The following is a 22,956-nucleotide window of genomic DNA, read 5'->3' as shown; positions in this document are numbered from 1 at the left end:
TTTATTGTTGCTTGTGTGTAATTTTGTGTTTCTAGTTGTTTTTAGGAGTCTTCGGTGGATTTACCGGGAATCCTTTGTATATAGTTGGAGCGTAACCCAGGATGGACTAGAGACTGTTAAGGACTTGGGGTAGGACAGACCCCTACCTGGTTACGTCTCCCTGTGTTGGTGAAATGGACACCTTTGCTTTTCTTCAAAGACTGCACCCGGTTGCGGACATCCGTGACCATCTTATTGTGTTTCCTTATTGTATTTTATTGTTCTTTGATATACCTTGTTATATTTTTCTAAAAAGTGTTTAGTCCCGGAGTACTAAATTTCACTAGGGGGGAGTGTGACACCCCAGGGGTCTGGTTGTCACAGTGATAGAGATATTACGTCTGAGAGCAGGTGGGAGGTCCTTTGGTCAGGGATCCTGTGCATGCCACACCTCCTGCCCAGCCTTGGGAGGGGAAGAACTTCCCCTGTATAAACCCGGGGCTGAGGCAGGGTTAGGGAGTCCAGGAAGAGTAGAGACAAGAGCAGCATAGGAAGCAGCAGAGTCACAAGGAGTCAGGGGCTGGCAGCTAAAGAGCTCGCCCTGACTAAGAAGATTCTTTACCGGACCCGGAGTCCGAGGCTGTGGGGACTAACTTCTACCCAGCAGCAGAATCCGTCAGGCAGGGGATTTCAGGTCCCCTGGCCCAGAAGCCCGAAGGCCCGGTCACACGCGTGGGACCAGCACCGCCATCGTGGAGCGGAAGCCATTAGAAGGCCCCGAGTCACCGGCCATACGGGTGAGCACCACACGGTACACTCAGGGACGTGGGCTACTTACATCAGCTTCTAGCAAGGTAGCCAGAAGAGTACAGTCAGCTTGGGAGGCCTACAACTACGCCTGGCCAGGGGAGATCCCATCTGCTCAAGGACTGACCAGGCCCCGTTCGCTAGCAAGTACTCCGGGAGGGTCTATCGTTGTTACCAGTAAAGACCCTGAACGCTACCATACCGTCTCTGAGTGGTTCCTGCTACCCCCATCATCCACGTCGGCTGCCCTGAGGCCATACCCCTCCCGTTGGGGGTTATACTATCACGCTGCACCATCCTTCCACCGGCCTCAGCGGTCTGCCCTGCAGCAGCAGCCCCCTGGCTGCATTCAACGGGTGGCGTAGTCATCAACCATTTTCTACCGCTAACAGACTGCCGTCCAGTTTGACTCCCTGGGCACGGACCGGGTCACCGCCACGAGACTACAACCCTAAACAGATCCGGCTCCGGGTAAGCTCCCGCGTGCGCAACGCAGCGCGACACAGGCCCAGGGGCGCGTCAATGGCACCATAGCTCATCTAATTCATGACAAGCTGTGGTGTTCTGTGCTCCCGAAATTTCACTCAAGTCCCGGAATGAAGTAAGATTTCTGGCGTAGCGCATGGAGACACTCGCTAGACGCTCCTGATTCATGAAGAGGCGTATGCTGTATTTATTATTTTGTACAAGAAGCCAATGGAATAAGGAAAAAAATTATACCAGACAACCCATTCAAGCATAATGTAAACCATGCAGAGTGCTTAATATTTTTTATTCGCTTTATATGTATGCACTGAGCGATTATTTTGATTCATGCTTTATCGCTGTGTACATAGAACTTCTTTGAGTATTGATCCCTTTCAGAGATGAAAAGTATTTATGCCTCACATTTGTACCTATACTTGTGCATTTCCTTTCTCGTTATTTTTTTGTTTGTTTTTTTCAGTTGGCATTTCACATGCTTAGTAGTATTTCATATAAATTAATAAAGCACTCCCACTAACTTTTTTTTTTCATTAAATGTGTGTTAAAGAGCTTGTCCACTACTTTTACTTTGATGGCCTATCCTTAGGATAAGTCATCAATGTCCGACGCCCGGCACCTCCGCCGATCAGCTGTTATTGGTGGTGACGGCCGTGGGCCAGAAGTTAGTAACTTGCAGAGCTGCTCTCTCTACTTGTAGTGGCCGTTGCAGGGTACTACATATTAGCCTCCTATTGATTTATGTAAAAGTAGTAGACAACCTCTTTAATATACTCACCTAGCACTGGTGTCCAGCACCGTGCTTCTCTTGTGACGTCACTGCTCTGCAGACTCCTCCGGGTCAGGCTGCATTCTGCGTGACCTGGAAGTCCATTTTACCATGAAAACCTATGGAGCATCAGAACAAGGCTCCATAGGCTTTTATTGTAATGGCAACCTCTGGGTCATGCATAGGGCCTAGAATGAACTCGCTAGTCGCAATTGTTGCGTCGTTACTCAGAAGCAGAGAAGAGCAGCGGTAGGTGAATGTATTAACCCTTTCACCACCAAGCCTGTTTTCACCTTCCTGACCAGGCCAAATTTTACAATTCTGACCAGTGTCACTTTGAGGTAATAACTCTGGAACGTTTCAACTTATCCCACTGATTGTGAGATTGCTTTTTGTGACACATTGTACTTTGTTAGAGGTAAATTAAGGTCATTATTTTTTGTTTAGTTGTGAAAATATCTGAATTTTGGCAAAGATTTTGCAGTTTTCAAACTATTTAATTTTTATGCCCTTAAACCAGATAGTTATACCACACAAAATACTTAATAAATAACATTTACAACATGTCTGTTACATCACCATTACTTTTGAAACATTATTTTTTTGTTAGCAAGTTAGAAGGGTTAAATCTTAGTTCAGCAGCAATTTCTCATTTTTCCAACAAAATTTACATAACCATTTTTTTTAGGGACCGCATCACATTTGAAGTGATTTTTGGGGCCTATATGACAGATAACCCAAAAGTGACATAATTTTAAAAACTGCACCCCTCAAGGTGCTCAAAACCACATTCAAGAAATGTATTAACTTTTCAGGCGCTTCACAAGAATTAAAGCAATGTGGAAGGAAAGATGAAAATTTAACTTTTTCCTATAAAAATGTTGCTTTAGCCCCAAATTTTGCATTTTCACAACAGTAACAGGAGAAAATGGACGTTACAATTTGTTGTGCAATATTTCCTGAGTACGCCAATACCCCATATGTGGTGGAAAATTAGTCTTTGGGCGCACAGCAGGGCTCGGAAGGGAAGAAGCACCATTTGACTTTTGGAGCGAAAAATTGGCTGCAATAGGTAGCGGACACCATGTTGCATTTGCAGAGCCCTTGATGTACCTAAACAGTGGAAACCCCCAACAAATGACCTCATTTTGGAAACTACACCCTTTAAGGAATTTATCTAGAGGTGTGGTGAGCACCTTGAACCCACAGGTTATTCGCAGAATTTCATTACGTTGAGCCACTAAAATGCAAAAAAAATTCCCACAAAAATATTGGTTTAGCCCCAAATTGTAAATTTTCAGAAGCGTAACAGAAAAAAATTAACTGTATATTTTGTTGTGCAATTTCCCCTGTGTATGCCAATACCCCATATGTTGTGGAAAACTACTGTTTGGGCGCACGACAGTGCTCTTGAGCAGAGGAGCGCTATTTGCGTTTTGGAGCGCAAAATTGACTGGAATAGATGGTGGATGCCATGTTGCGTTTGAAGAGCCGCTGTTGTGCCAAAACAGCAAAAACCACCAACATGTGATCCCGTTTTGGAAAGTACACCTCTTGAGGAGTTTGTCCAGGGATGTAGTGACTATTTTAAACCCAAAGATGATTCACAGAATTGTGTAACGGGCTGCGGAAATAAAAAATTTAATTTTTTTCCACTAGAATGTTTTAGCCCAAGTTTTTAATTTTCAAAAGGTCTATTAGGAGGAAATGGACCACCTAATGTGTTACGCAATTTCTCCCAAGTTTGCCAATATCCTATACTTGGTTGTAAGCTGCTTTTCAGGCATAGTGCAAAGCTTGGAAGGGAAGGAGCGCCACATTGAAATGCAGATTTTGCTGGAATGGTTTGCGAGCGTCATGTCACATTGGCAGAGTTCCTGAGGTGCCAGAACAGTAAACCCCTCTATAAGTGACACCATTTTACAAACTGCACCCCTCGGTGAATACATCTAGTGATACAGTGAGGATATTGATGCCACAGGTGTATCACAGAATTTTATACCATTCTACGGTGAAGAATAATGAATAACTATATTTTCAGCATTAAAATACTGTTTTGGCCCCAGATTTTTTATTTTCACTAGGGGAAATGGGTAAATTAAAGGTGCCATAATTTGTTATACAATTTCTTCTGAACGTGGCAGTACCCTATATAAGGCTGTACAATACTCCACATGGCAGGACTCTGGAGGGAAGGAGCCGTTATTTGACTTTTGCAGCACAGATTTTTCTAGAAAAATTGGTGAACTCTGTATACAGAGCCCCTGATGTGCCTAAACAGTGGAAACCCCCCTCAAGTGACCACTTGTTGGAATTTACACCCCTTTAGGAATTCATCTTTGGATGTAGTGCCAATTTTTACGCTATGGGCGTTTTCCAGAAACAAGCACGGAGTGGAAATTGCAGAGTGAAAATTGCAAATATGCAATTGTAGTGCCCAGTACGTTGTAGTGCCCAATAAATTGGAGCCACGCACCCATAAATTAAGTGGGCTCTCCTCACTACTTTAATGTCAAACATGTGGTTGTTAACTGTGGTTTAAGCACATTGTGGAACTCAGAATCGAGGGGGGCAATTGGATTTAGGAATGCAGATTTTGCTAGATTTCATTTGGTGGGATCCATGTCATTTTTCCAGAGCCTTTATGCTACCAGAAACTTGCCCACCCCCTATATTTCTGTTAACATGTGACAGACCCGAGTGGGGACTTGGTTTTTGTGGGTTGAGTAGAAGTTTTTATTGGTGGTATTTTGGGGTAGAGAACATTTTGGATTACATTTATCCTGCGTGCTACTCTTCAATCCAAGTATCTGAAACCCGTGATTCAGATGAAACCTTAGACTCATCCATTCACTAATGAGGCAGGTGGAGTTACTCTGGACTCCGTTTGGCCTCTGTTGGTGTCTGGCTTTTCAGAGGTGCACAAATTTGTGGCCGACTTTTATGCATGCCTAAAAAGACACAGCAAACCTGAACTGTGCAGATAGTTTACACTGTGTGCCGAATTATTAGGCAAATGAGTATTTTGATCACGTGATACTTTTTATACATGTTGTCCTACTCCAAGCTGCATAGGCTTGAGAGCCAACTACCAATTAAGTAAATCTGGTGATGTGCATCTCTGTAATGAGGAGGGGTGTTGACTAATGACATCAACACCCTATATAAGGTGTGCTTAATTATTAGGCAACTTCCTTCCCTTTGGCAAAATGGGTCAGAAGTGAGATTTGATGGGCTCTGAAAAGTCCAAAATTCTGAGATGTCTTATAGAGGGATGCAGCTGTCTTGAAATTTCCAAACTTTTGAAGCGTGATCACCTAACAATCAAACGTTTCATGACAAATCGCCAACAGGGTCGCAAGAATCGTGTTGGCCAAAAAAGGCGCAAAATAACTGCCCACAAATTGAGGAAAATCAAGCGTGAAGCTGCCAATATGCCATTCGCCACTAGTTTTGCCATATTTCTGAGCTGCAACGTTACTGAAGTATCAAAAAGCACAAGGTGTGCGATACTCAGGGACATGGCCAAGGTAAGGAAGGCTGAAAAACGACCACCTTTAAGCAAGAAACATAAGATAAAACGTCAAGAATGGGCCAAGAAATATCTTAAGACTGATTTTTCAAAGGTTTTATGGACTGATGAAATGAGAGTGACTCTTGATGAGCCAGATGGATGGGCCAGAGGCTGGATCAGTAAAGGGCAAAGAGCTCCACTCCGACTCAGACGCCAGCAAGGTGGAGGTGGGGTACTGGTATGGGCTGGTATCATCAAAGATGAACTTGTGGGACCTTTTCGGGTTGAGGATGGAGTGAAGCTCAACTCCCAGACCTACTGCCAGTTTCTGGAAGACAACTTCTTCAAGCAGTGGTACAGGAAGAAGTCGGTATCGTTCAAGAAAAACATGATTTTCATGCAGGACAATGCTCCATCACATGCATCCAACTACTCCACAGCGTGGCTGGCCAGTAAAGGTCTAAAAGAAGAAAAAATAATGACATGCCCCCTTGTTCACCTGATCTGAACCCCATAGAGAACCTGTGGTCCATCATAAAATGTGAGATCTACAGGGAAGGAAAACAGTACACCTCTCGGAACAGTGTCTGGGAGGCTGTGGTGGCTGCTGCACGCAATGTTGATCGAAAACAGATCAAGCAACTGACAGAATCTATGGATGGAAGGCTGTTGAGTGTCATTATAAAGAAAGGTGGCTATATTGATCACTAATTTTTTTGGTTTTTGTTTTTGCATGTCAGAAATGTTTATCTCTAAAGTTTGTGCACTGATATTGGTTCACCTGGTGAAAATAAACACGTGAGATGGAATTATATTTGGTTTTTATTAAGTTGCCTAATAATTCGGCACAGTAATAGTTACCTGCACAAACAGATATCCTCCTAAAATAGCCAAATCTAAAAAAAAAAACCACTCCAACTTCCAAAAATATTAAGCTTGGATATTTATGAGTCTTTTGGGTTGATTGAGAACATAGATGTTGATCAATAATAAAAATAATCCTCTAAAATACAACTTGCCTAATAATTCTGGACACAGTGTATGTAAAGATCAGAGTATGTAAGTCAGAGACAAAAATTGTCATAAATTATACATGTATCTGCCAGGCACACATTGTTGCAGAGACCATTCCTGAAAAAACACAAAAACCAATTAGAAGGAATTCCGAACTATATGGTCGTAAATAAATACGTAATCAATAAATGGAAAAACCTTTTATTAGATGGTTGGTAATATGGTGGCGCTGATAAGATGGGTGCACACACTGCACAAAAAATGTTTATACAAACAATAAGACTGTTCACACATTGTGTTTTTGCGGCTTTTTTTATGCAAATTTTAAGCTGTGTTTTACAGTACCTGCAAAAGCTATGAGATTTCAGAAATCTCATGCACGCACTGTTTTTTTTCCTGACTGACTGATTTGGAAAACTGTTGCGTTTTTGCACACTGCAGCATGTCGCTTATTTCAGCATGTTTTTGCAGTGTTTTTTTCAGCCATAGAAAGCAATGGGAAAGTGCAAAAACCTCAGGAAGTTGCATAACATTTTTTTGTTTGTGACTAAACTTTATCAGCATGCACAAGAGACAATAAAAACGTAGCAAATACGCAGCAAAACCTGCCTCTTTTAAGCTGCTTCTTAATTGCCAAGAGAGCATGTTTTGCCTGCAGAAAAAAAACGCAACGTGTGAACATAGCCTAAAAGATAATATCACACGGCTAACAAGGGTTGTATGACCAGATAAAAGCAAAATGCACAGGTATACATAAGTAGATACATGTGCTCAAAATATGCATCTCTCTTCATAAAAGATTACTAGCTATTGAACCCGCTATATAACCTGGGTGGTGAGCATTTTTATTGGTACATTTTTCATTTAATTAATGGCGCTGGAGTCAGTGTGTGCGCATACAGTGTCTTAAAATGGCGTCCTAGGTCGCAATATGCTCATGAGTTGACTTCAGCCATTTTATGGAAGCAATGTACTACAACGTCAACATGGCAGTGCAAACACACCGGGCATGGGGATAATGGCAATGGCCGGCGCATGCGCATTGCTATGTTGACGTTCTGGTAGAATTTTTCAATAAAATGGTGCTGGAGTCCACGCGTGTGCATACTGCGATTTCCGGCGCCGTTTTGTTGACACGGTTTCTGCGAATTCACACACAGTGTCTTCACTAAAATGACGGCGTAGTGCGGTATACGCAGGCGCAACCTATCTCTGCTTCGAACAGAAGGACTCGTCCAGCATTATATAAAGGATTATAATACACAAAATTGCATCGACATGGTCAATATATTCATACAACTCAATATAGTGTTATAATGCCAATACTGAATGCATTAACCAAATATGTATGTTCCAATATCTGTAAATGATGTTTATAGTGCGAAAACAACTGAGAAGTGTTCACAACGTATGTATATACATAAGTCTCAGTATATTTATACTAAATAGAGGACCTTAATGCAAGAATAGCAATGTTGTATGTCACAAACTAAACACGGGATGTCAATAAGAGAATGTCATTTCTAGAAGTCAAAATGAGCTCCAGAAGGAAAGCTATTATAATATCACCATATGTCAGATATAAATATTGAGTATTCAATATACCTGTGCATTTTGTTTTTGTCTGGCCATACATCCCTTTTAGACGTGTAATTTTATCTTTTGTTGCTGTTTGTATAAACCTTTTTTTGCAGTATGTGCACCCGTCTTTTCAGTGAGACCAAAGTACCAACCATTTGTCTAATAAAGGTTTTTTTCATTTATTTATTGAGCTATAAATTTCTGTGTTTTTGCCGACAGTCATGTGAGGGCTAGTGTTTTGCAGAAGTTGACATTTTTATTGATACCATTTTCGTGCATGTACCATTTTTTGATCACTTTCTGTTCTGATTTTTGGGAGGCAGAATGAACAGAAAACAGCAGTTTAGTAATTATTTATTTATTTTATTTTTTTATGGTAGTATAAGTGGTAAGACTGATTTATTCTTTGGGTCAGTACGATTACAGCAATACCACATTTATACCATGTTTTATGTTTTGCACAATAAAAACCATTTTATAGAAAGTATAATTGTTTTTGCATTGCTCTAGTTTTTTTTATGTTTCCACTGATGGAGCTGTATGTCTGTCTGTTCTTTGTGGGACAAGATGACGTTTTCAGCTATACCATTTCTTATTTACATTCATCTTTTTAAATCAAATTTTATTCCACTTTTCTTTTCGGCAGTTGGATAAAAAAAGCAAAGTGTTTTGCCATTTTGTTTTTTCAGTGTTCAATGAAGGGGTTAAATAGTGTGGTGTTTTTATAGGTTGTTATGGACATAGCAATACCAAATGTGTACTTTTTTTTTTTTTTTTTTAATATCTATTGGTATAATATATATATTTTTTTTTTCTTTATTTTGTGATTTATTCTTTTTTAAATATTTTTACAATTTTTTTGTTTTTTACTTAGTCCCTTTGAGACTTTAACTTTTATTACTCTTATCGCTGGTATAATGCATTGCAATGCACCAGCACTGCAATGCATTATATTATACCTGTCAAGTGAGACACTGGCAGAACGCATTTTAGACCATGCTATCAGCATGGTCTAACAGGCACGCCCTAGCTGGCTGACCCAGAGGTCGTCATGTTACTTCAAGTTGCCATGGCAACGACCAGGAGCCCGCGATTCGCGGAGGTGCCGATCATGTGGGAGAAGGGGCACTCTCCCTCTCTCAGCCTCCTAAATGCTGCCAATGCTATTGATTGCGGCATTTAGGAGGTTGACAGCCAGGGCTCGGCTATCACTGAATCCGAGCTCCCGGCAGCGATCATGCGGGCACAGCTCCTGTACCCCTGCACGATCGCTATGACTTACCCATACGTCAAAGGTCAGGAACCCCCACCCGACCATGAGGTATGGGTAAGTCAAAAATTGTGATGGGGTTAATACACTCACTACATTACATGCATGTACACAAATAATGAAAAAAAAAAGTTAGTGGGTGTGCTTCTTTAAATAATTTCTTTTTTTCAGACACTACTCGTCCAAAAAGGGATTATGAAGTAGACAGGAGAGATTATCACTTTGTCACTTCCCGGGAGCAGATGGAAAAGGACATTCAGGATCACAAATTTATTGAGGCTGGGCAATACAATAACCACCTCTATGGCACCAGTGTTCAGTCTGTGCGGGAGGTTGCAGAAAGGGTAAGATCTGGCCTCCCTGCATTATATGAATGCGCTGTTTTCTAGTACTAAACACCTTACCAAACTTCAATCTGTGGCTCTATATTTCAGGGCAAGCACTGCATCCTTGATGTTTCAGGCAATGCCATTAAACGATTACAGATAGCCCAACTCTACCCAATCTCCATCTTCATCAAACCTAAGTCTGTGGAAAATATTATGTAAGTATCACATTCTTCTAACATTAATCTGTGGTTTCCCATTTAACCCAATACAAATATAATATTTGTGCACTTCTATCAACTACAAGTATAGTACAGTTGCGCCATCTATCTCGGCAGAGCCGCTGAATGACTACAGCGGTGGTGTACCTTATCAATGTGACGTCACAGTTGCAGCCAAAGCACTAAAGCTGCAGCAGTGGCTGAGAACTGTGGCTGCACCCAGGGAGGGCGAGTTCCTGCTGTGATTGTTATTTTAGGTATTTTACAGCATTTGGGGTTCAATTTCCTGAAAGTGTACAACCCCTTTATAGTAATGTGATATGTGTTTCATAGTGAAAATGTGTATGCTTACAGCCATGCTTTTAAACTCAAACAGGGAAATGAACAAACGTCTGTTAGAAGACCAAGCACGGAAGACCTTTGAGAGAGCAATGAAATTAGAGCAGGAATTCACAGAACATTTTACAGGTCTGTATTCTAATATGATTATCCAGCAGAGGTCTTTATTGCCAACCAAAGGAAATGATTGAGAGCCCCTCCTACATTAATACAGAATATGCACTTGTCCAATTAGCTTTGTTAGCATAGTAAACTCAGGGCAATGCAACAACAAGGTCAGTAGGATCAACCCTCCTAAACTGTCTACATGGACATGCAGGTCATAGAAAGTTAAATGTAATGATATTTTGATATCTGATGTCTTGTTCCAGAGAAATCCATATTTTTCACTGACTAATAATTTCTAAAGTGTCTCCAATTAGTAGTAATTCAATGTCTAATCCAATTGCTTTAATAGTAAAAGTAAAATATAACTTTTAATAATGATCATTAAAAATATTTAGAAAATGCACCAAACTACAAATAAATTATATACAAATTCCTAAAAAAGCTCCCCAGGGCAGAATTAAATAAAAGGGAAATGTAGCCTATAGGATTGATATTAAAGCACACCTGTCAGCAGGATTGTGCTCAGTAAACTGCATACACTGTCAGGTGGGCGCCATTACACTGAGTAAAATTATACCTTTGACATCCATCCAGTGCTTCTTTTATAATCTTTATTTTCAGTTCTGCCGTAATGATATGCATGTGCTCTGGTGCTCTCATTATCTATTCATGTATTCCTATCTGTGCCTTGTGACAGGTCACTGTGCTTTCAGATTAGATTAACTGAACTGCCCTAGAGAGATATAATTTTAATGGGGAGCCTAAACATACAAAGAATACCATACTGAGAGAGAATGGAAGGGGGGCAGAGAAGGAAACACATACAATACGATATAAATGGAGGAGGGAACAAAAGATGACTCAGTCTTTATGAGGACATGGCAACATTCTCTATAAGGGGCTCACAAATAGCGAAGGGCATTCATAAAGGAAAGGATATTGAAAGGGATAATTCAAAAGGAACCATAGGTCACAATTGAGTCATAAATGTGTATTATTTATTTTACTACATTTCTTGGAGAACCCTTTTCAGCTTCCATCCTGTTGGGAGGGGGGGGGGGGATTACAGCAGAGCGGACAGGTCGACCTGTGCGCAAAGGATGCCAATGTTACTGGTAGCACTTTTGATAACCCAACCCTGACTTGTACTTCTCAACAACTTTGTCCCTGACTTGTTTGGATATCTCCTTGGTCTTCATGGTGTGGTTTGGTTAGTGGTACTGTCACATAGTGACTAGAGACGGTGGAAACCTACCTGATCCTGAGAACTAGGGGGCGCCATAGTCTGTCCCTGCCCCCCAGATTATCACAGAATGTGGAGATGCCAGGGTCTCGTACCTTGCTATGCTCCAATCTTAAACCTTATCTGTTCCCTACCCCAACCAGGGAGGTGTGGGGCTGAAGTGTATAGGATTAAACTAACCAGACAGACAAGGGTAAATAGACAAGGATGAAAGAAAACTACAATCATACAAATACACTCACAAAACAACAGAGTGGAACACAGGGGAGGAATAGGTAGGAGAAACTAAGGATGAGGATGAGAATAAACATGCAAACCAACTCAAAGCAGAAATCTCCTGAACAACTCTCCAACTGCCTACTCCAAACTCCAAATTTCTCCTCCAACATCTAACCAGGAAGTAGAACTATCACTGGCAACTCTCAAGTGCCAGTGGTGAGCATATATACAAGAGGGGAGTGTCCAATACAGAACAGCTGAGGCAATTCAGGATGGAGAGCTCCAGGAGATCAGCTGACCTGATTAACCCTTGCAATGACAAAGCAAGGAAAAAAACTGCACTGTTTAATAGGATGGTGAAGCAGATCTAATCAGTGGAGGATTTAGTGTGAACAGACCCTTCAATCTTCTGGCTCCTTTCTGTTGCGGTATCCCCGTGACAGGGGTCTCTTGCTTAATGGTGCTGCAGCCTCTGTGGCCTTTCAGAAAAGGGGTGTGTATACTGACAGATCATGTGACAGATTGCACAAAGGTGGACTTTTTTTTCACTAAGTATGTGACTTATGAAGGTAATTGCTTGCACCCGAAAATTTTTAGGGGCTTCATAAGCAAAAGGGGTGAATACATATGCACGTGCCAATTTTTTGTTATTTGTGTACACTAACACACATGAAATTATAAAAACAATTAAAAACAAAGATCATGTCTAAAGTCACAAAATTGCTAGTGCAGATAGTATAGGATACTATACAGTAGTAATTACGGCCTAGATAGTTAATTGTCCACTCTCACAATGATTTATGTGAATAAATATAACCATATACCGTTGTGATCATAGGTTCCTGATTGTCACCTCTTTCTTATAACCCTCTCCAGGGATGCCTGATCTTTGCGTTTGCAAACATGGCTGTTATTATACATACTCTAGTTGCATATGATATCCCAAGGACTTCTTAACACAGTTGGGGGCACACCCTGTTATATTCAGACCAAGCGGTATATGGCTATATTTATTCACATAAATCACCATATTTTTTGGACCATAAGGCACACTTTTTTCCCCCCAAATTTGGGAGGAAAATAGGGTGGTGCGTCTTTTGGTCAGAACTTAACTTACCAGTGATAGTGGAGCAGGATCGCAGGGCCCTCCGCTCCCTCCTTCTATCAGGAAGGCAGCAGCAGAAGAAGAGTTGAGGCGGGCCGGTATCCGGCTGGAGGCCGGACCGATGTCTGGCTGTGAGGCTGAGTTGCGTGAGCGGCTTTCAGGTGGCCGTGGCCATCTTCCTGAAGCGGTGATCTACAGGAAAATGGGCGCTGGAGCCGGCGCATGTGCTCTGCCACGCTGGCGGCTATTTTCCTGTAGATTACAGCTTCAGGAAGATGGCCGTGGGCACTGGAAGCTCACAGCAAAACACTGTCCCCGGTACCAGGCCTCCAGTACCAGGCCCCAACCAACAGCCAGACACTGGCCCCGCAGCATCTCACCTCTTCTGCTGCAGCCACCGGGTTCCTGAGGGAGGGAGCGGAGGGCCCTGCGATCCTGCTTCACCACATCCGCTGCTGGAGCATCGGCTTCTTTCATCCGGGGTCTGCAACATTCCTCCACTTCCGCCGGCTTCCTGAAGGACATTGCCTCCTGTGAACCCTGCTCCACCACCTCCCCACCCCCCACCTCCTCCCCCTCAGGGAAGATACCTATTTAGACTAGAGAATGGACCCCCATCTTATAAAAAATATTTTTTTTCCTATTTTCCACCCCAAGATTTGGGGTGCATCTTATGGTCCGGTGCGTCTTATAGTCCGAAAAATACGGTAACTATCTATGCTGTAATTACTATTGTATAGTATCCTATACTATCTGCACTATCATTTTTGTGACTTTGGACATGGTCCTTGTTATGATGTTTGTTTTTAATTGTTTTTAGAATGTCACGCATGTTAGTGTACATAAATACATTTTGCAATTTTGATACAATCCTTGACTTCTAGTGTGCATATCCACTGTGCATTGTTGCTTTCCTCTCTTTTTGCCATACTTTATTATTTCAATGCAGGATATAGCACTCGTTAATACGTTGTACATTTAGATATGGTGTATGGTGCACCCCACCTACATATATTCAATGTTTTGTTATTTAATCCCATAAATTTATTTTATGCCTATATTTTTCTCACTTCGCCAACTTTGGCTATCTAGTGCTGATGCATCACACACAAATTGGATTACGAAACTATTTAAACACAGGTAGTAATGTAACAAAATAAGTAAAAAGCCAAGAGGGTGAATATATCTCAAGCCACTGTAAATAGTTTTTTTTAATAGAAATGCCCATTTGTTTGGATAAGTTCACATACAATGTTGCTGCCTGGTGTTCTGGTGATGACACATTAGTTGGATGTACTAATATGTAAAGTGCTGGTGGTTATACATATTCAGTTCTACTTCCGGGATCTTCTTAAAGGAAATCTCCCAGCAGGTTTTTGCTATATGACAGCACCATGAGGTAGGCACAAAGACTCTTATTCCAGTGATGTATCACTTAGTGTACTGGGTGCAGCAGATATGAGAGTCACAATTCTCTCTGTTGCAGATTGAGCAGAGTTCTGTTGTTGTGTTGTGAATAACACCTAGCCACATTACAGCTTTCTCTGTACATTGTACAGTGACAGAGAGCTGCTAATCAGTGCTGGGGGTGTGGTTGGACTACTCTGTACCTGCCAAATTGTCTCCTCGTGATATTCTCCTGCTGATAAAATGCTAATTTGTATTGAAATAGCAAAACACAGCCCAGTAAGTGACACATTGCTGTAATCAGGGTCTCTGCTGCATTATGGTGCTTTTGGATTACAGAGCAAAAACTGGCTGACAGATTCTCTTTTATATAGTGAATCCTGTTATTGGCCATCTAATAAGAAGCCCCTTCTAGTGTGCATACTGGATCGGTCACCTTGTTTTGCTGCCCTCAGACTAATTTTACAAATTCCCTTTTATCAATCACTTTGTTCATTTATTTTTCTGTTTTTTTGTTTTAGCAATTGTTCAAGGAGACACACTAGAGGAAATTTACAATCAAGTGAAACAGATCATAGAAGAACAGTCCAGCACTTTTATCTGGGTACCTGCAAAAGAGAAATTATGAGACCTGAAATGAACTCCATCAGAGTCCCCTTCACTGCCCGTACACATACACAATACCTTCTCCCAACCGAACAGGCTCCATTTCTTTTGGCACTGTTCGCGCCACTTATTTGCTGCCGTTCCTTCCACCTTTTACATTGTCATATTTTAACTCATTTTAATTATGTCCCAATTTTGTTGTTTTTTTTTTTTTAAAGGTGGAACGGCCGGACCAGTTATTAAAGGTTAAAACATAAAAAATAAATAAGTGGCAAATTTCCTTAATGTTTAAGGGAAAATGACAAATGCATTTTACTCAAAAAGCTTTATAAACAATTTTCAGATAAAGAAAAATAAATGAAATAAGTGGTCTTAACTATATTGTGAGCATCTTTGCACAATTTCGCTTTTAATAGCATGGTTTGGCCTATGCATTTCATTCTCTCTATACTGTTTTGACTTGATATGGTTCTCTACATGAGCAGAGGTTTTCATTTTGAAATCTATTGCTGCAGCATTACTATACATAGTTTTGCAATGGAAAATAACCTAAAACCGTACATTGTAATAAAATTTTATTTTTTTAATCCCAGCATTCTTGCTGGGAATTTTACTTTAACTCTGTTAATCTTGTACATGTAACACAATTTAACAGTCTGAATGTGTTTTGTTTTTTTTTTAAAGATCACCTTTATGAAACGAGAGTAAAACTTCAGGTAATTAACATAGCCTCTTGAAGGTCTGGTCTTGCATATAAAAATACATGAGAACACTTTATCTTTTCATCTCACTTGGAGAATTGGATTCATAGACTTATTGTTGTATGTTTATTCTTAGAGGACAGATTTTTAATAGTTTACCCACAATAACTGCCTATTTTGTTATAATAAAATATTATACTTTCTTTTAAAATCTAACTATGGAAGTACTTTTCTTGCACACATGCATATATAAATATAAAAATATATATATATATTTTTCTCTTATCACCTTCAATTTTTTTTCCTTTGGAGAAGAAGTATGAATTATATCGTATCTTCTTTTCACACGAATTATGAACAAGACTTTGGTGGCTGTGTTAATTGATGCTGGGTTACGGAAGGTTAGCTGCTTTATTAAACCTAGGCGTGTTCTCCTCTCTTCTGAAGAGTCCCTGGTGTGTTATTTTTATGTAATGTGCATGTGTTTACCCCTGTGTGGAATTTCACCTCTAATGGTCCTGAGTTTTTATGTACATTTACACTATAAGCTGCATGTACCATGTTCATGACAACCTGTGTTTAGATTCACGCCAGGTTTTTCTTTTAATAGGTGGGAATCTCAATGAAAGTTATGGTCTTGAACAAGTACATTGTTTGGTACTTATTATCCATTGCTAGTTTTTTGGATTTGTTTTTACAAAAATGTATATGCTTCTGAAAGCCTCATTATACACTTACTAATTGAATCTAGTTGGTAATGAACAGGCAGCATTATTCATTCCATTTGTCAGAAAGAGGAGAACAGCTAATAAAATTTTATTGAACAATGTTAAATGTGTGAAAAGTGTCATAATTTAATAAATTCTTTTAAAGTTTTTTTTTTTCTTGCATTACACACAAATGGCCTCAGAAGTGGAGCAGCTGACCAATAAAGACTGGCTGCTAACAGTACTCTTTTGTCTGGACTAATAGTCATAGTGACTGACTTTACATTACAGTAAATCATATAGACCAATGTAGAAAATAATATTGCATGATTTTTTTTTTCTTGTTTCACCAAAATCCCTTTACACCAGTCATTTCTCAAGTTTAATCTTTGTGAACTAGTAACCTGTCGTTTTACATACTACAAGTTCAGTGTACCCTTCAATCTTAAGCCCTCATACACAATATATCGGTGTGTGCCAAAGAATGGTCTGGAATGTCGTTTGGCCAGCAGCTCACGTTCCCACCCCATTCATACACACTTGGGCGAGCGCTCTTGTGTTCTATGGCTCCCCTGGCGGCAGGTTATCTCACTGAGAACAAAAGGTTCTGCAGTTTGAAATTGGATATGCTGGATCGTTATCTCTTTTATCTTTTATCTATTGGGGCAGTCAGGAGGCTCACATACGCATTAGACTATTATCTGATAGAGGTAGGTTCAGCCAATGTTACCTAATTTGTATTGGGGCGTTTACTCTGCCCTGATACCTTGTCATAGGACTTGTAAGCTTAAGTCTACCTAACCATTCCATACTGCAAACATCCACCTTAGCCTCCAAGGGCGGAACATTTCCCAGCTAGTTCACTACTCTTCCGAATTATTCTTTGCCAGGTATCCTCTCAAGTGTTGGATTGATGTCTGTTCAATGCGAATATTTCACTGTTAGCACTGCTGAGTAAACCACAATGAAACCCATGGGGTAGCACTAGGCAAGGAATAATGTGGATTAATACACTACCATGAAATTTGGCCAACTCTGTGCTCTTGCAGCCTCATTTACATAGAGATTCCAAGTTTTTCTTTATTTCTTTATCATCAATAGTTGTCTTGCATCGATTTAATGAGTAAAATGGTTTTGCATGTACAATTATGTGCAAAATAATAGCAGTATAACACCACTAATGTGTTTTTTAATTACTGTTTTTGGCAGAAAAGGTGAATACAACATGGGAAAAAAATCATGACTAGCTGCAGTTGAGTAAAGGGCAACCAACAGTCATGACATGCATGCTGCTAATTGGGTGTAATTGACTCATTTAATGAAAAGGGGGTGTTCTAATTAATAGCAGTGCAGAGTTCGATCTGTGAGGTCATTCATGCTATGAAGAAACAGATGTCAATTATGGCCCTTATTTAAAGACTGAGGGCAGCAAATGTTGTACCTACTGGTTTTAGCAGTTGCTCAGTGAGTAAAATGGGTCGTTCCAGACATTGTACCGAAGGAGAAAGAACTTTGATCAATAAGTTGATTGGAAAAGGGAAACCATATACAGAATTGCAGAAAATAATTGGCTGCTAGTTTAAAAAGATTTCCAATTCTTTAAAATGGACAAAAAAAAATGTGGTAGGAAAAGAAATACTACAATCCACATAGATCATAGAATTACAAAAATGCCAAAGAAGCATCCAATGATAAGCTCCAGGTCGATCAAAGATGTTCAGTTACCTGTGAGCATTGCAACCATCAGAAGACGTGATGCCAAACTATTTGCAAGAAATTCTCGTAAAGTACCATTGCTAAAAAATAAGACATGTTGAAAAGTTTAGTTTGCCAAAGAACACATTGACTGGAATGTTAAGCCACTTCTCTTTAGGCCATAGACAGATGAGAGCAAGATTGTTCTTATTGGGTCTAAAGGCCGCAAACACTTCGTGAGACGACACATAAACACTGATTTCAAGCCACAGTACACTGGGGAGACTGTAAAACATGGAGATGCAAGCATGATGGTTTCGGGATGTTTCTCATACAATGGAGTTGGGCCCATTTATCGAATACCAAGTACCATATACCAGTTTAAATATATCATAAAACTGGAAGAGGTCATGTTATTTTATGCTGAAGAAGAAGAAATGCCCTTGAAATGGGTGTTTTCAGCAGGACAATGACCTCAAACACACCAGCAAGCAGGCAACGTTCTGGTTCCAGATCAACGAGATTTATTTTATGAAGTGGCCAGCCCAATCCCCAGACCTCTATCCGATTGTGAATTTGTGGAGTGACACAAAAAAATGCTGTTTTTGATAAAAAACCTAAGAATGCAAAAGAACTGTGGAATATAGTCCATCATCTTGGGCTAGAATATCTGTTCGCAGGAGTCAGATGTTGGTTGACTCCATGCCTCAGATGTAAAGCAGTTATCAGAAATAAAGGTTATATAACTAAACATTAGTTCAGTGATTAACAGAAAAGGTAAGTATATAAACACATTTCAATTTATACTGTAAATATTTGAGTTTGTAAATGAAAATGCAGACACTGCTATTTTTTTTTAGCAGTTTATTCTTTTTTTCTTCATTTTCAATTTAAAATTTATAATTTGTTCATTTGTTTTGGAATTGAATGTGCAGTGATCCCAGTGCCTTGGTGTATATGTAAATAAATATTATGAGGATTGAGCTTTTTCTCAGCTGTTTTAAAGATACTCCCATCAAAGTTTTTATCCTCTTTTGTTTTAATCATCACATTATATGGCATTGTGTAATTCTTCTCTTTTCTCTGCTCTATGTAGAAACAGGAAGTCTCTTGTCCAGGCATTTATCATCTTGTATTCTGTTTTTGTGTTGAGGGTTCTTCCACTTGGGACATATCTGCTGCTGTTTTTCATCAGAAAATCTGTAGCAGCAAAATCCACAACAAGCTCTGCTGTTTTTACTGCATAAATTAGCTTTTTTGGAAATGCTTCAGATTTTGTTCTATATGCAATGCTCTATATACACTGCAGATTTTGCTCTATATACACTGAAGATTTTATCCAAAGTATGTGCTTGAGATTTCTTATCTCCTCTACAATTCGTTACTGTATATGACCTGTGGGAACATACCGTAATAATTCTGCTACAGTTCTACATCAAAGAATTTTTTTCTTTTTAAATATCCAAACTCAGTACCTTGTTCCCTGTTATTTTGTCTCCAAATTAGAGATGTATAAGCAAATTTCCTAAAGGGCACAAGATTATATCTATTCAAACATTAAAGGAACAAAATAATACTGTATGGAGGATAGGTCATAAGATATTTTAAGCGTAACTGTCCCTTTTATAGACTACCTGTCAAAAATCTTCATTTAAATAAGATCTAGGAAATTCAAATGAATGCTAGAGCACAAAAAGAAAAGCTTCCCCCAGTTTGAAGTGCTTCAAAGGAACATGTTCCCAAAGTCTGTAGATGTAACCCTAAATGATATGTAGCATTCATAGCACCTTTTTAGGAATTAGTAAAAACAATTGTACAGGGTATACTCCTATTATGTACAGTGGGGGAAATAAGTATTTGATACACTCCCGATTTTGCAAGTTTTCCCACCTACATAGAATGGAAAGGTCGGTAATTTTTATCGTAGGTACACTTCATCTGTGAGACAGAATCTTAAATAAAAAATCCAGAAAATCACATTGAAATATTTTTAAATAATTCATTTGCATTTTATTGCATGAAATAAGTATTTGACATAATAGAAAAACAGAGCTTCATATTTTGTACAGAAACCTTTGTTTGCAATTACAGAGTTCAGACGTTTCCTGTAGTTCTTGACCAAGTTTGCACACACTGCAGCAGGGATTTTGGCCCACTCCTCCATACAGATCTTCTCCATATCTTTCAGGTTTCAGGGCTGTCGGTGGGCAACATTGAGTTTGAGCTCCCTCCAAATATTTTCTATTGGGTTCAGGTCTGGAGACTGGCTAGGCCACTCCAGGACCTTGAAAGGCTTCTTAAAGAGCCACTCCTTAGTTGCCCTGGCTGTGTGTTTCGAGTCATTGTCATGCTGGTAGTCCCAGCCACTACTCCTCTTCAATGCTCTTACTGAGGGAAGAAGGTTGTTGGCCAAAATCTAGCGATACATGACCCCATCCATCCTCCCTTCAATAGCGTGCAGTTGTCCTGTCCTCTTTGCAGAAAAGCATCCCCAAAGTATGTTTCACCCACCATGCTTCACGGTTGGGACGGTGTTCTTGGGTTTGTACTCATCCTTCTTCCTTCAAACACAAGTGGAGTTGATACCAAAAAGTTGTATTTGTGTGTCATCTAAATACATGACCTTCTCCCATGCTTCCTCTAGATCCTCCAGATGGTCATTGGCGAACTTCAAACTGGCCTGGACATGTGCTGGCGTGACCAGGGGAACCTTGCGTGCCCTGCAAGATTTTAATCCATGACAGCGTAGTGTGTTACTAACGGTAATGTTTGAGACTGTGGTCCCAGCTCTCTTAAGGTCATTGACCAGGGCCTCCCATATAGTTCTGGGCTGATTCCTGACCTTTCTCAGAATCATCCTTACCCCACTAGGCGAGATCTTGCATGGAGCCCCATACCAAGGAAGATTGACAGTCATCTTGTCTGTCTTCAGTTTTATAATAATTGTGCCAACTGTTGTTGCCTTCTCACCAAACTGCTTGCCTATTGTCCTGTAGCCCATTCCAGCTTTGTGCAGGTCTACAATTTTGTCCCTGGTGTCCTTAGACCGCTTTATGGTCTTTGCCATGGTGGAGAGGTTGGCGTGTGATTGATTCAGTGTGTGGACAGGTATCTTTTACACTGGTAACGCGTTCAAACAGGTGCAATTAATACAGATAATGAGTGCAGACTAGGAGGGCTTCTTAAAGAAAAACTAACAGGTCTGTGAGAACCAGAATTCTTGCTGGTTGGTAGGTAAGCAAATACTTATTTTATGCAATTTAATTATTTAAAAATCATACAATGTGATTTTCTGTTTTTTCTTTTTAGATTCTGTCTCTCACAGTTGAAGTGCTAAAAATTACAGACCTCTCCATTTTTTGTAGGTGGGAAAACTTGCAAAATCGGCAGTGTATCATATCAAATACTTTTCCCCAGTGTATATGCTAAAATGTTGGAAACATGTAAATATATAGATAAATGCAGTCACATTCAAAATTATTCATCCCCCAATGCAAATTAGGTTTATCAAAAAAATTTACAAACTTTCTGCTGTTTGCAATAAACCAATGAAAGAAATACAATTTAAATACCTCAACAAAACAAATAATAAAATTGGCTTCTCCAAGTCCAACACTAATTTCCACTTTTAATGACTATTGCAGTCTCAGGATTATTCAACCCTTTCATGGCAAGGATCTTTAGCATATAATTGTCTCACCTTGTGACATGGTTCATATATAACTGTTGGAATGTGGAACATACGGATAGATGACATAGGTGAAGTGAGGATGGTCCGGTTGGAACTACCGTGGCTGTAGAGACTGGATGGCAACTGGAGAAGTAGAGCAGTAGTGACAGGGTAGGTCAGGAAGCGCACCAGAAGCAATGTTGCAGAGTCAACCGATGTAGCTGAATTGAGCTGTTGTAATGTAATTCTATATTGTAGAAAAATTGAGTATGTCAGGAAGCATGCAGTAGCAGTGACATAGCAGAGCTAGATATGTCAGAAGGCACAGTCTGATTTAGCAGAGTTGGGTATGTTATTAGGCACACAGCAGAAAAATAGTTCAGAGGAGAATGACAAGATATACAGAATGACTGTGTAGCAGAGCTGAGTATACCACACACAGTAGCAATTTAGCAAAGCAGAGTATGACCGGAAGCATAGCAGAGTCCTGAAGTCCGAAGTAGTGGTTTACACAACAACTTGAATTTGCCCAGGTGAATGATCTCACAGGAGCGCACCCGGTTGCCATAGCAGAGAGCGTGGACGACTGCCCGGTTAGGATGGAACACTTGGCCCTGACTTCTGGAGAGGAAGAATCATCTTAGCCGAATCTTCATAGGCATTGGCCTCCAGTTCGCTAATATTCTTGAGTTTGTGTGTTGCAATCACCTTTTTCAAAATCCACCAAAGATTTTCTTTTGAAACCAAGCATTGGTGGACTGTGGGGTATGATTGGGATTATTGTCCTGTTAGGTGCAATGATGCCCAAGCTTCACCTTCCTCACAGAAGACATTACATTTTATCATAGGATTCCTTGACGCGTGATTGAATCTCTTGCACTTTCAGTGCTAAAGGAAGCAGAGCAGACCTGAAGCCACCACCATGCTTCACTCTAGGCAGGGAGTTCTTTTTATGGTATGCTATATTCCTCCTCCAGGCATATTACTCATTTATGGGCCTGAAAAGTTACAATTTTGTTTTCACTCCACAGACCAGAATACCAGAACCTTTGTGATTTATTTATGTTTTTGAGCATAACTGAGCTGGCTTTTCTTGTGCTTTTGGTCCAGTAGAGATGTACATTTTGGAGTTTGTGCATGGAGACTTCCATTTAGTATGCATTTTACTTAGCGGACTGACACCTCAGTTCTT

At 40.1% G+C, this 22,956-nt stretch overlaps 1 protein-coding gene across 22 annotated transcripts in view; it reads left to right on the top strand.

Annotated features, from left to right (window-relative positions):
* Nucleotides 1–16,526, top strand: part of DLG1 (discs large MAGUK scaffold protein 1) — a 279,892-nt gene extending 263,366 nt beyond the window's left edge. For all 22 annotated transcript variants that reach the window (XM_073675022.1, XM_073675021.1, XM_073675018.1 and 19 more), the window contains 4 exons: nucleotides 9,589–9,761; nucleotides 9,852–9,961; nucleotides 10,341–10,432; nucleotides 14,907–16,526. In XM_073675022.1, coding sequence (XP_073531123.1) covers nucleotides 9,589–9,761; nucleotides 9,852–9,961; nucleotides 10,341–10,432; nucleotides 14,907–15,013 — 482 coding nt within the window. In that variant the 3' untranslated portion in view covers nucleotides 15,014–16,526. The remainder of the gene's footprint in view (nucleotides 1–9,588; nucleotides 9,762–9,851; nucleotides 9,962–10,340; nucleotides 10,433–14,906) is intronic.
* The last annotated feature ends 6,430 nt before the right edge of the window (nucleotides 16,527–22,956 follow it).

This window comes from Phyllobates terribilis, unplaced genomic scaffold (assembly GCF_046119375.1).
Source record: "Phyllobates terribilis strain yellow unplaced genomic scaffold, ASM4611937v1 Scaffold_3__8_contigs__length_932513732, whole genome shotgun sequence".
Classification (NCBI taxonomy): domain Eukaryota; kingdom Metazoa; phylum Chordata; class Amphibia; order Anura; family Dendrobatidae; genus Phyllobates; species Phyllobates terribilis.
Note: the sequence above shows the minus strand (reverse complement) of the source record. Positions and strands in the feature narration are given on the sequence as shown.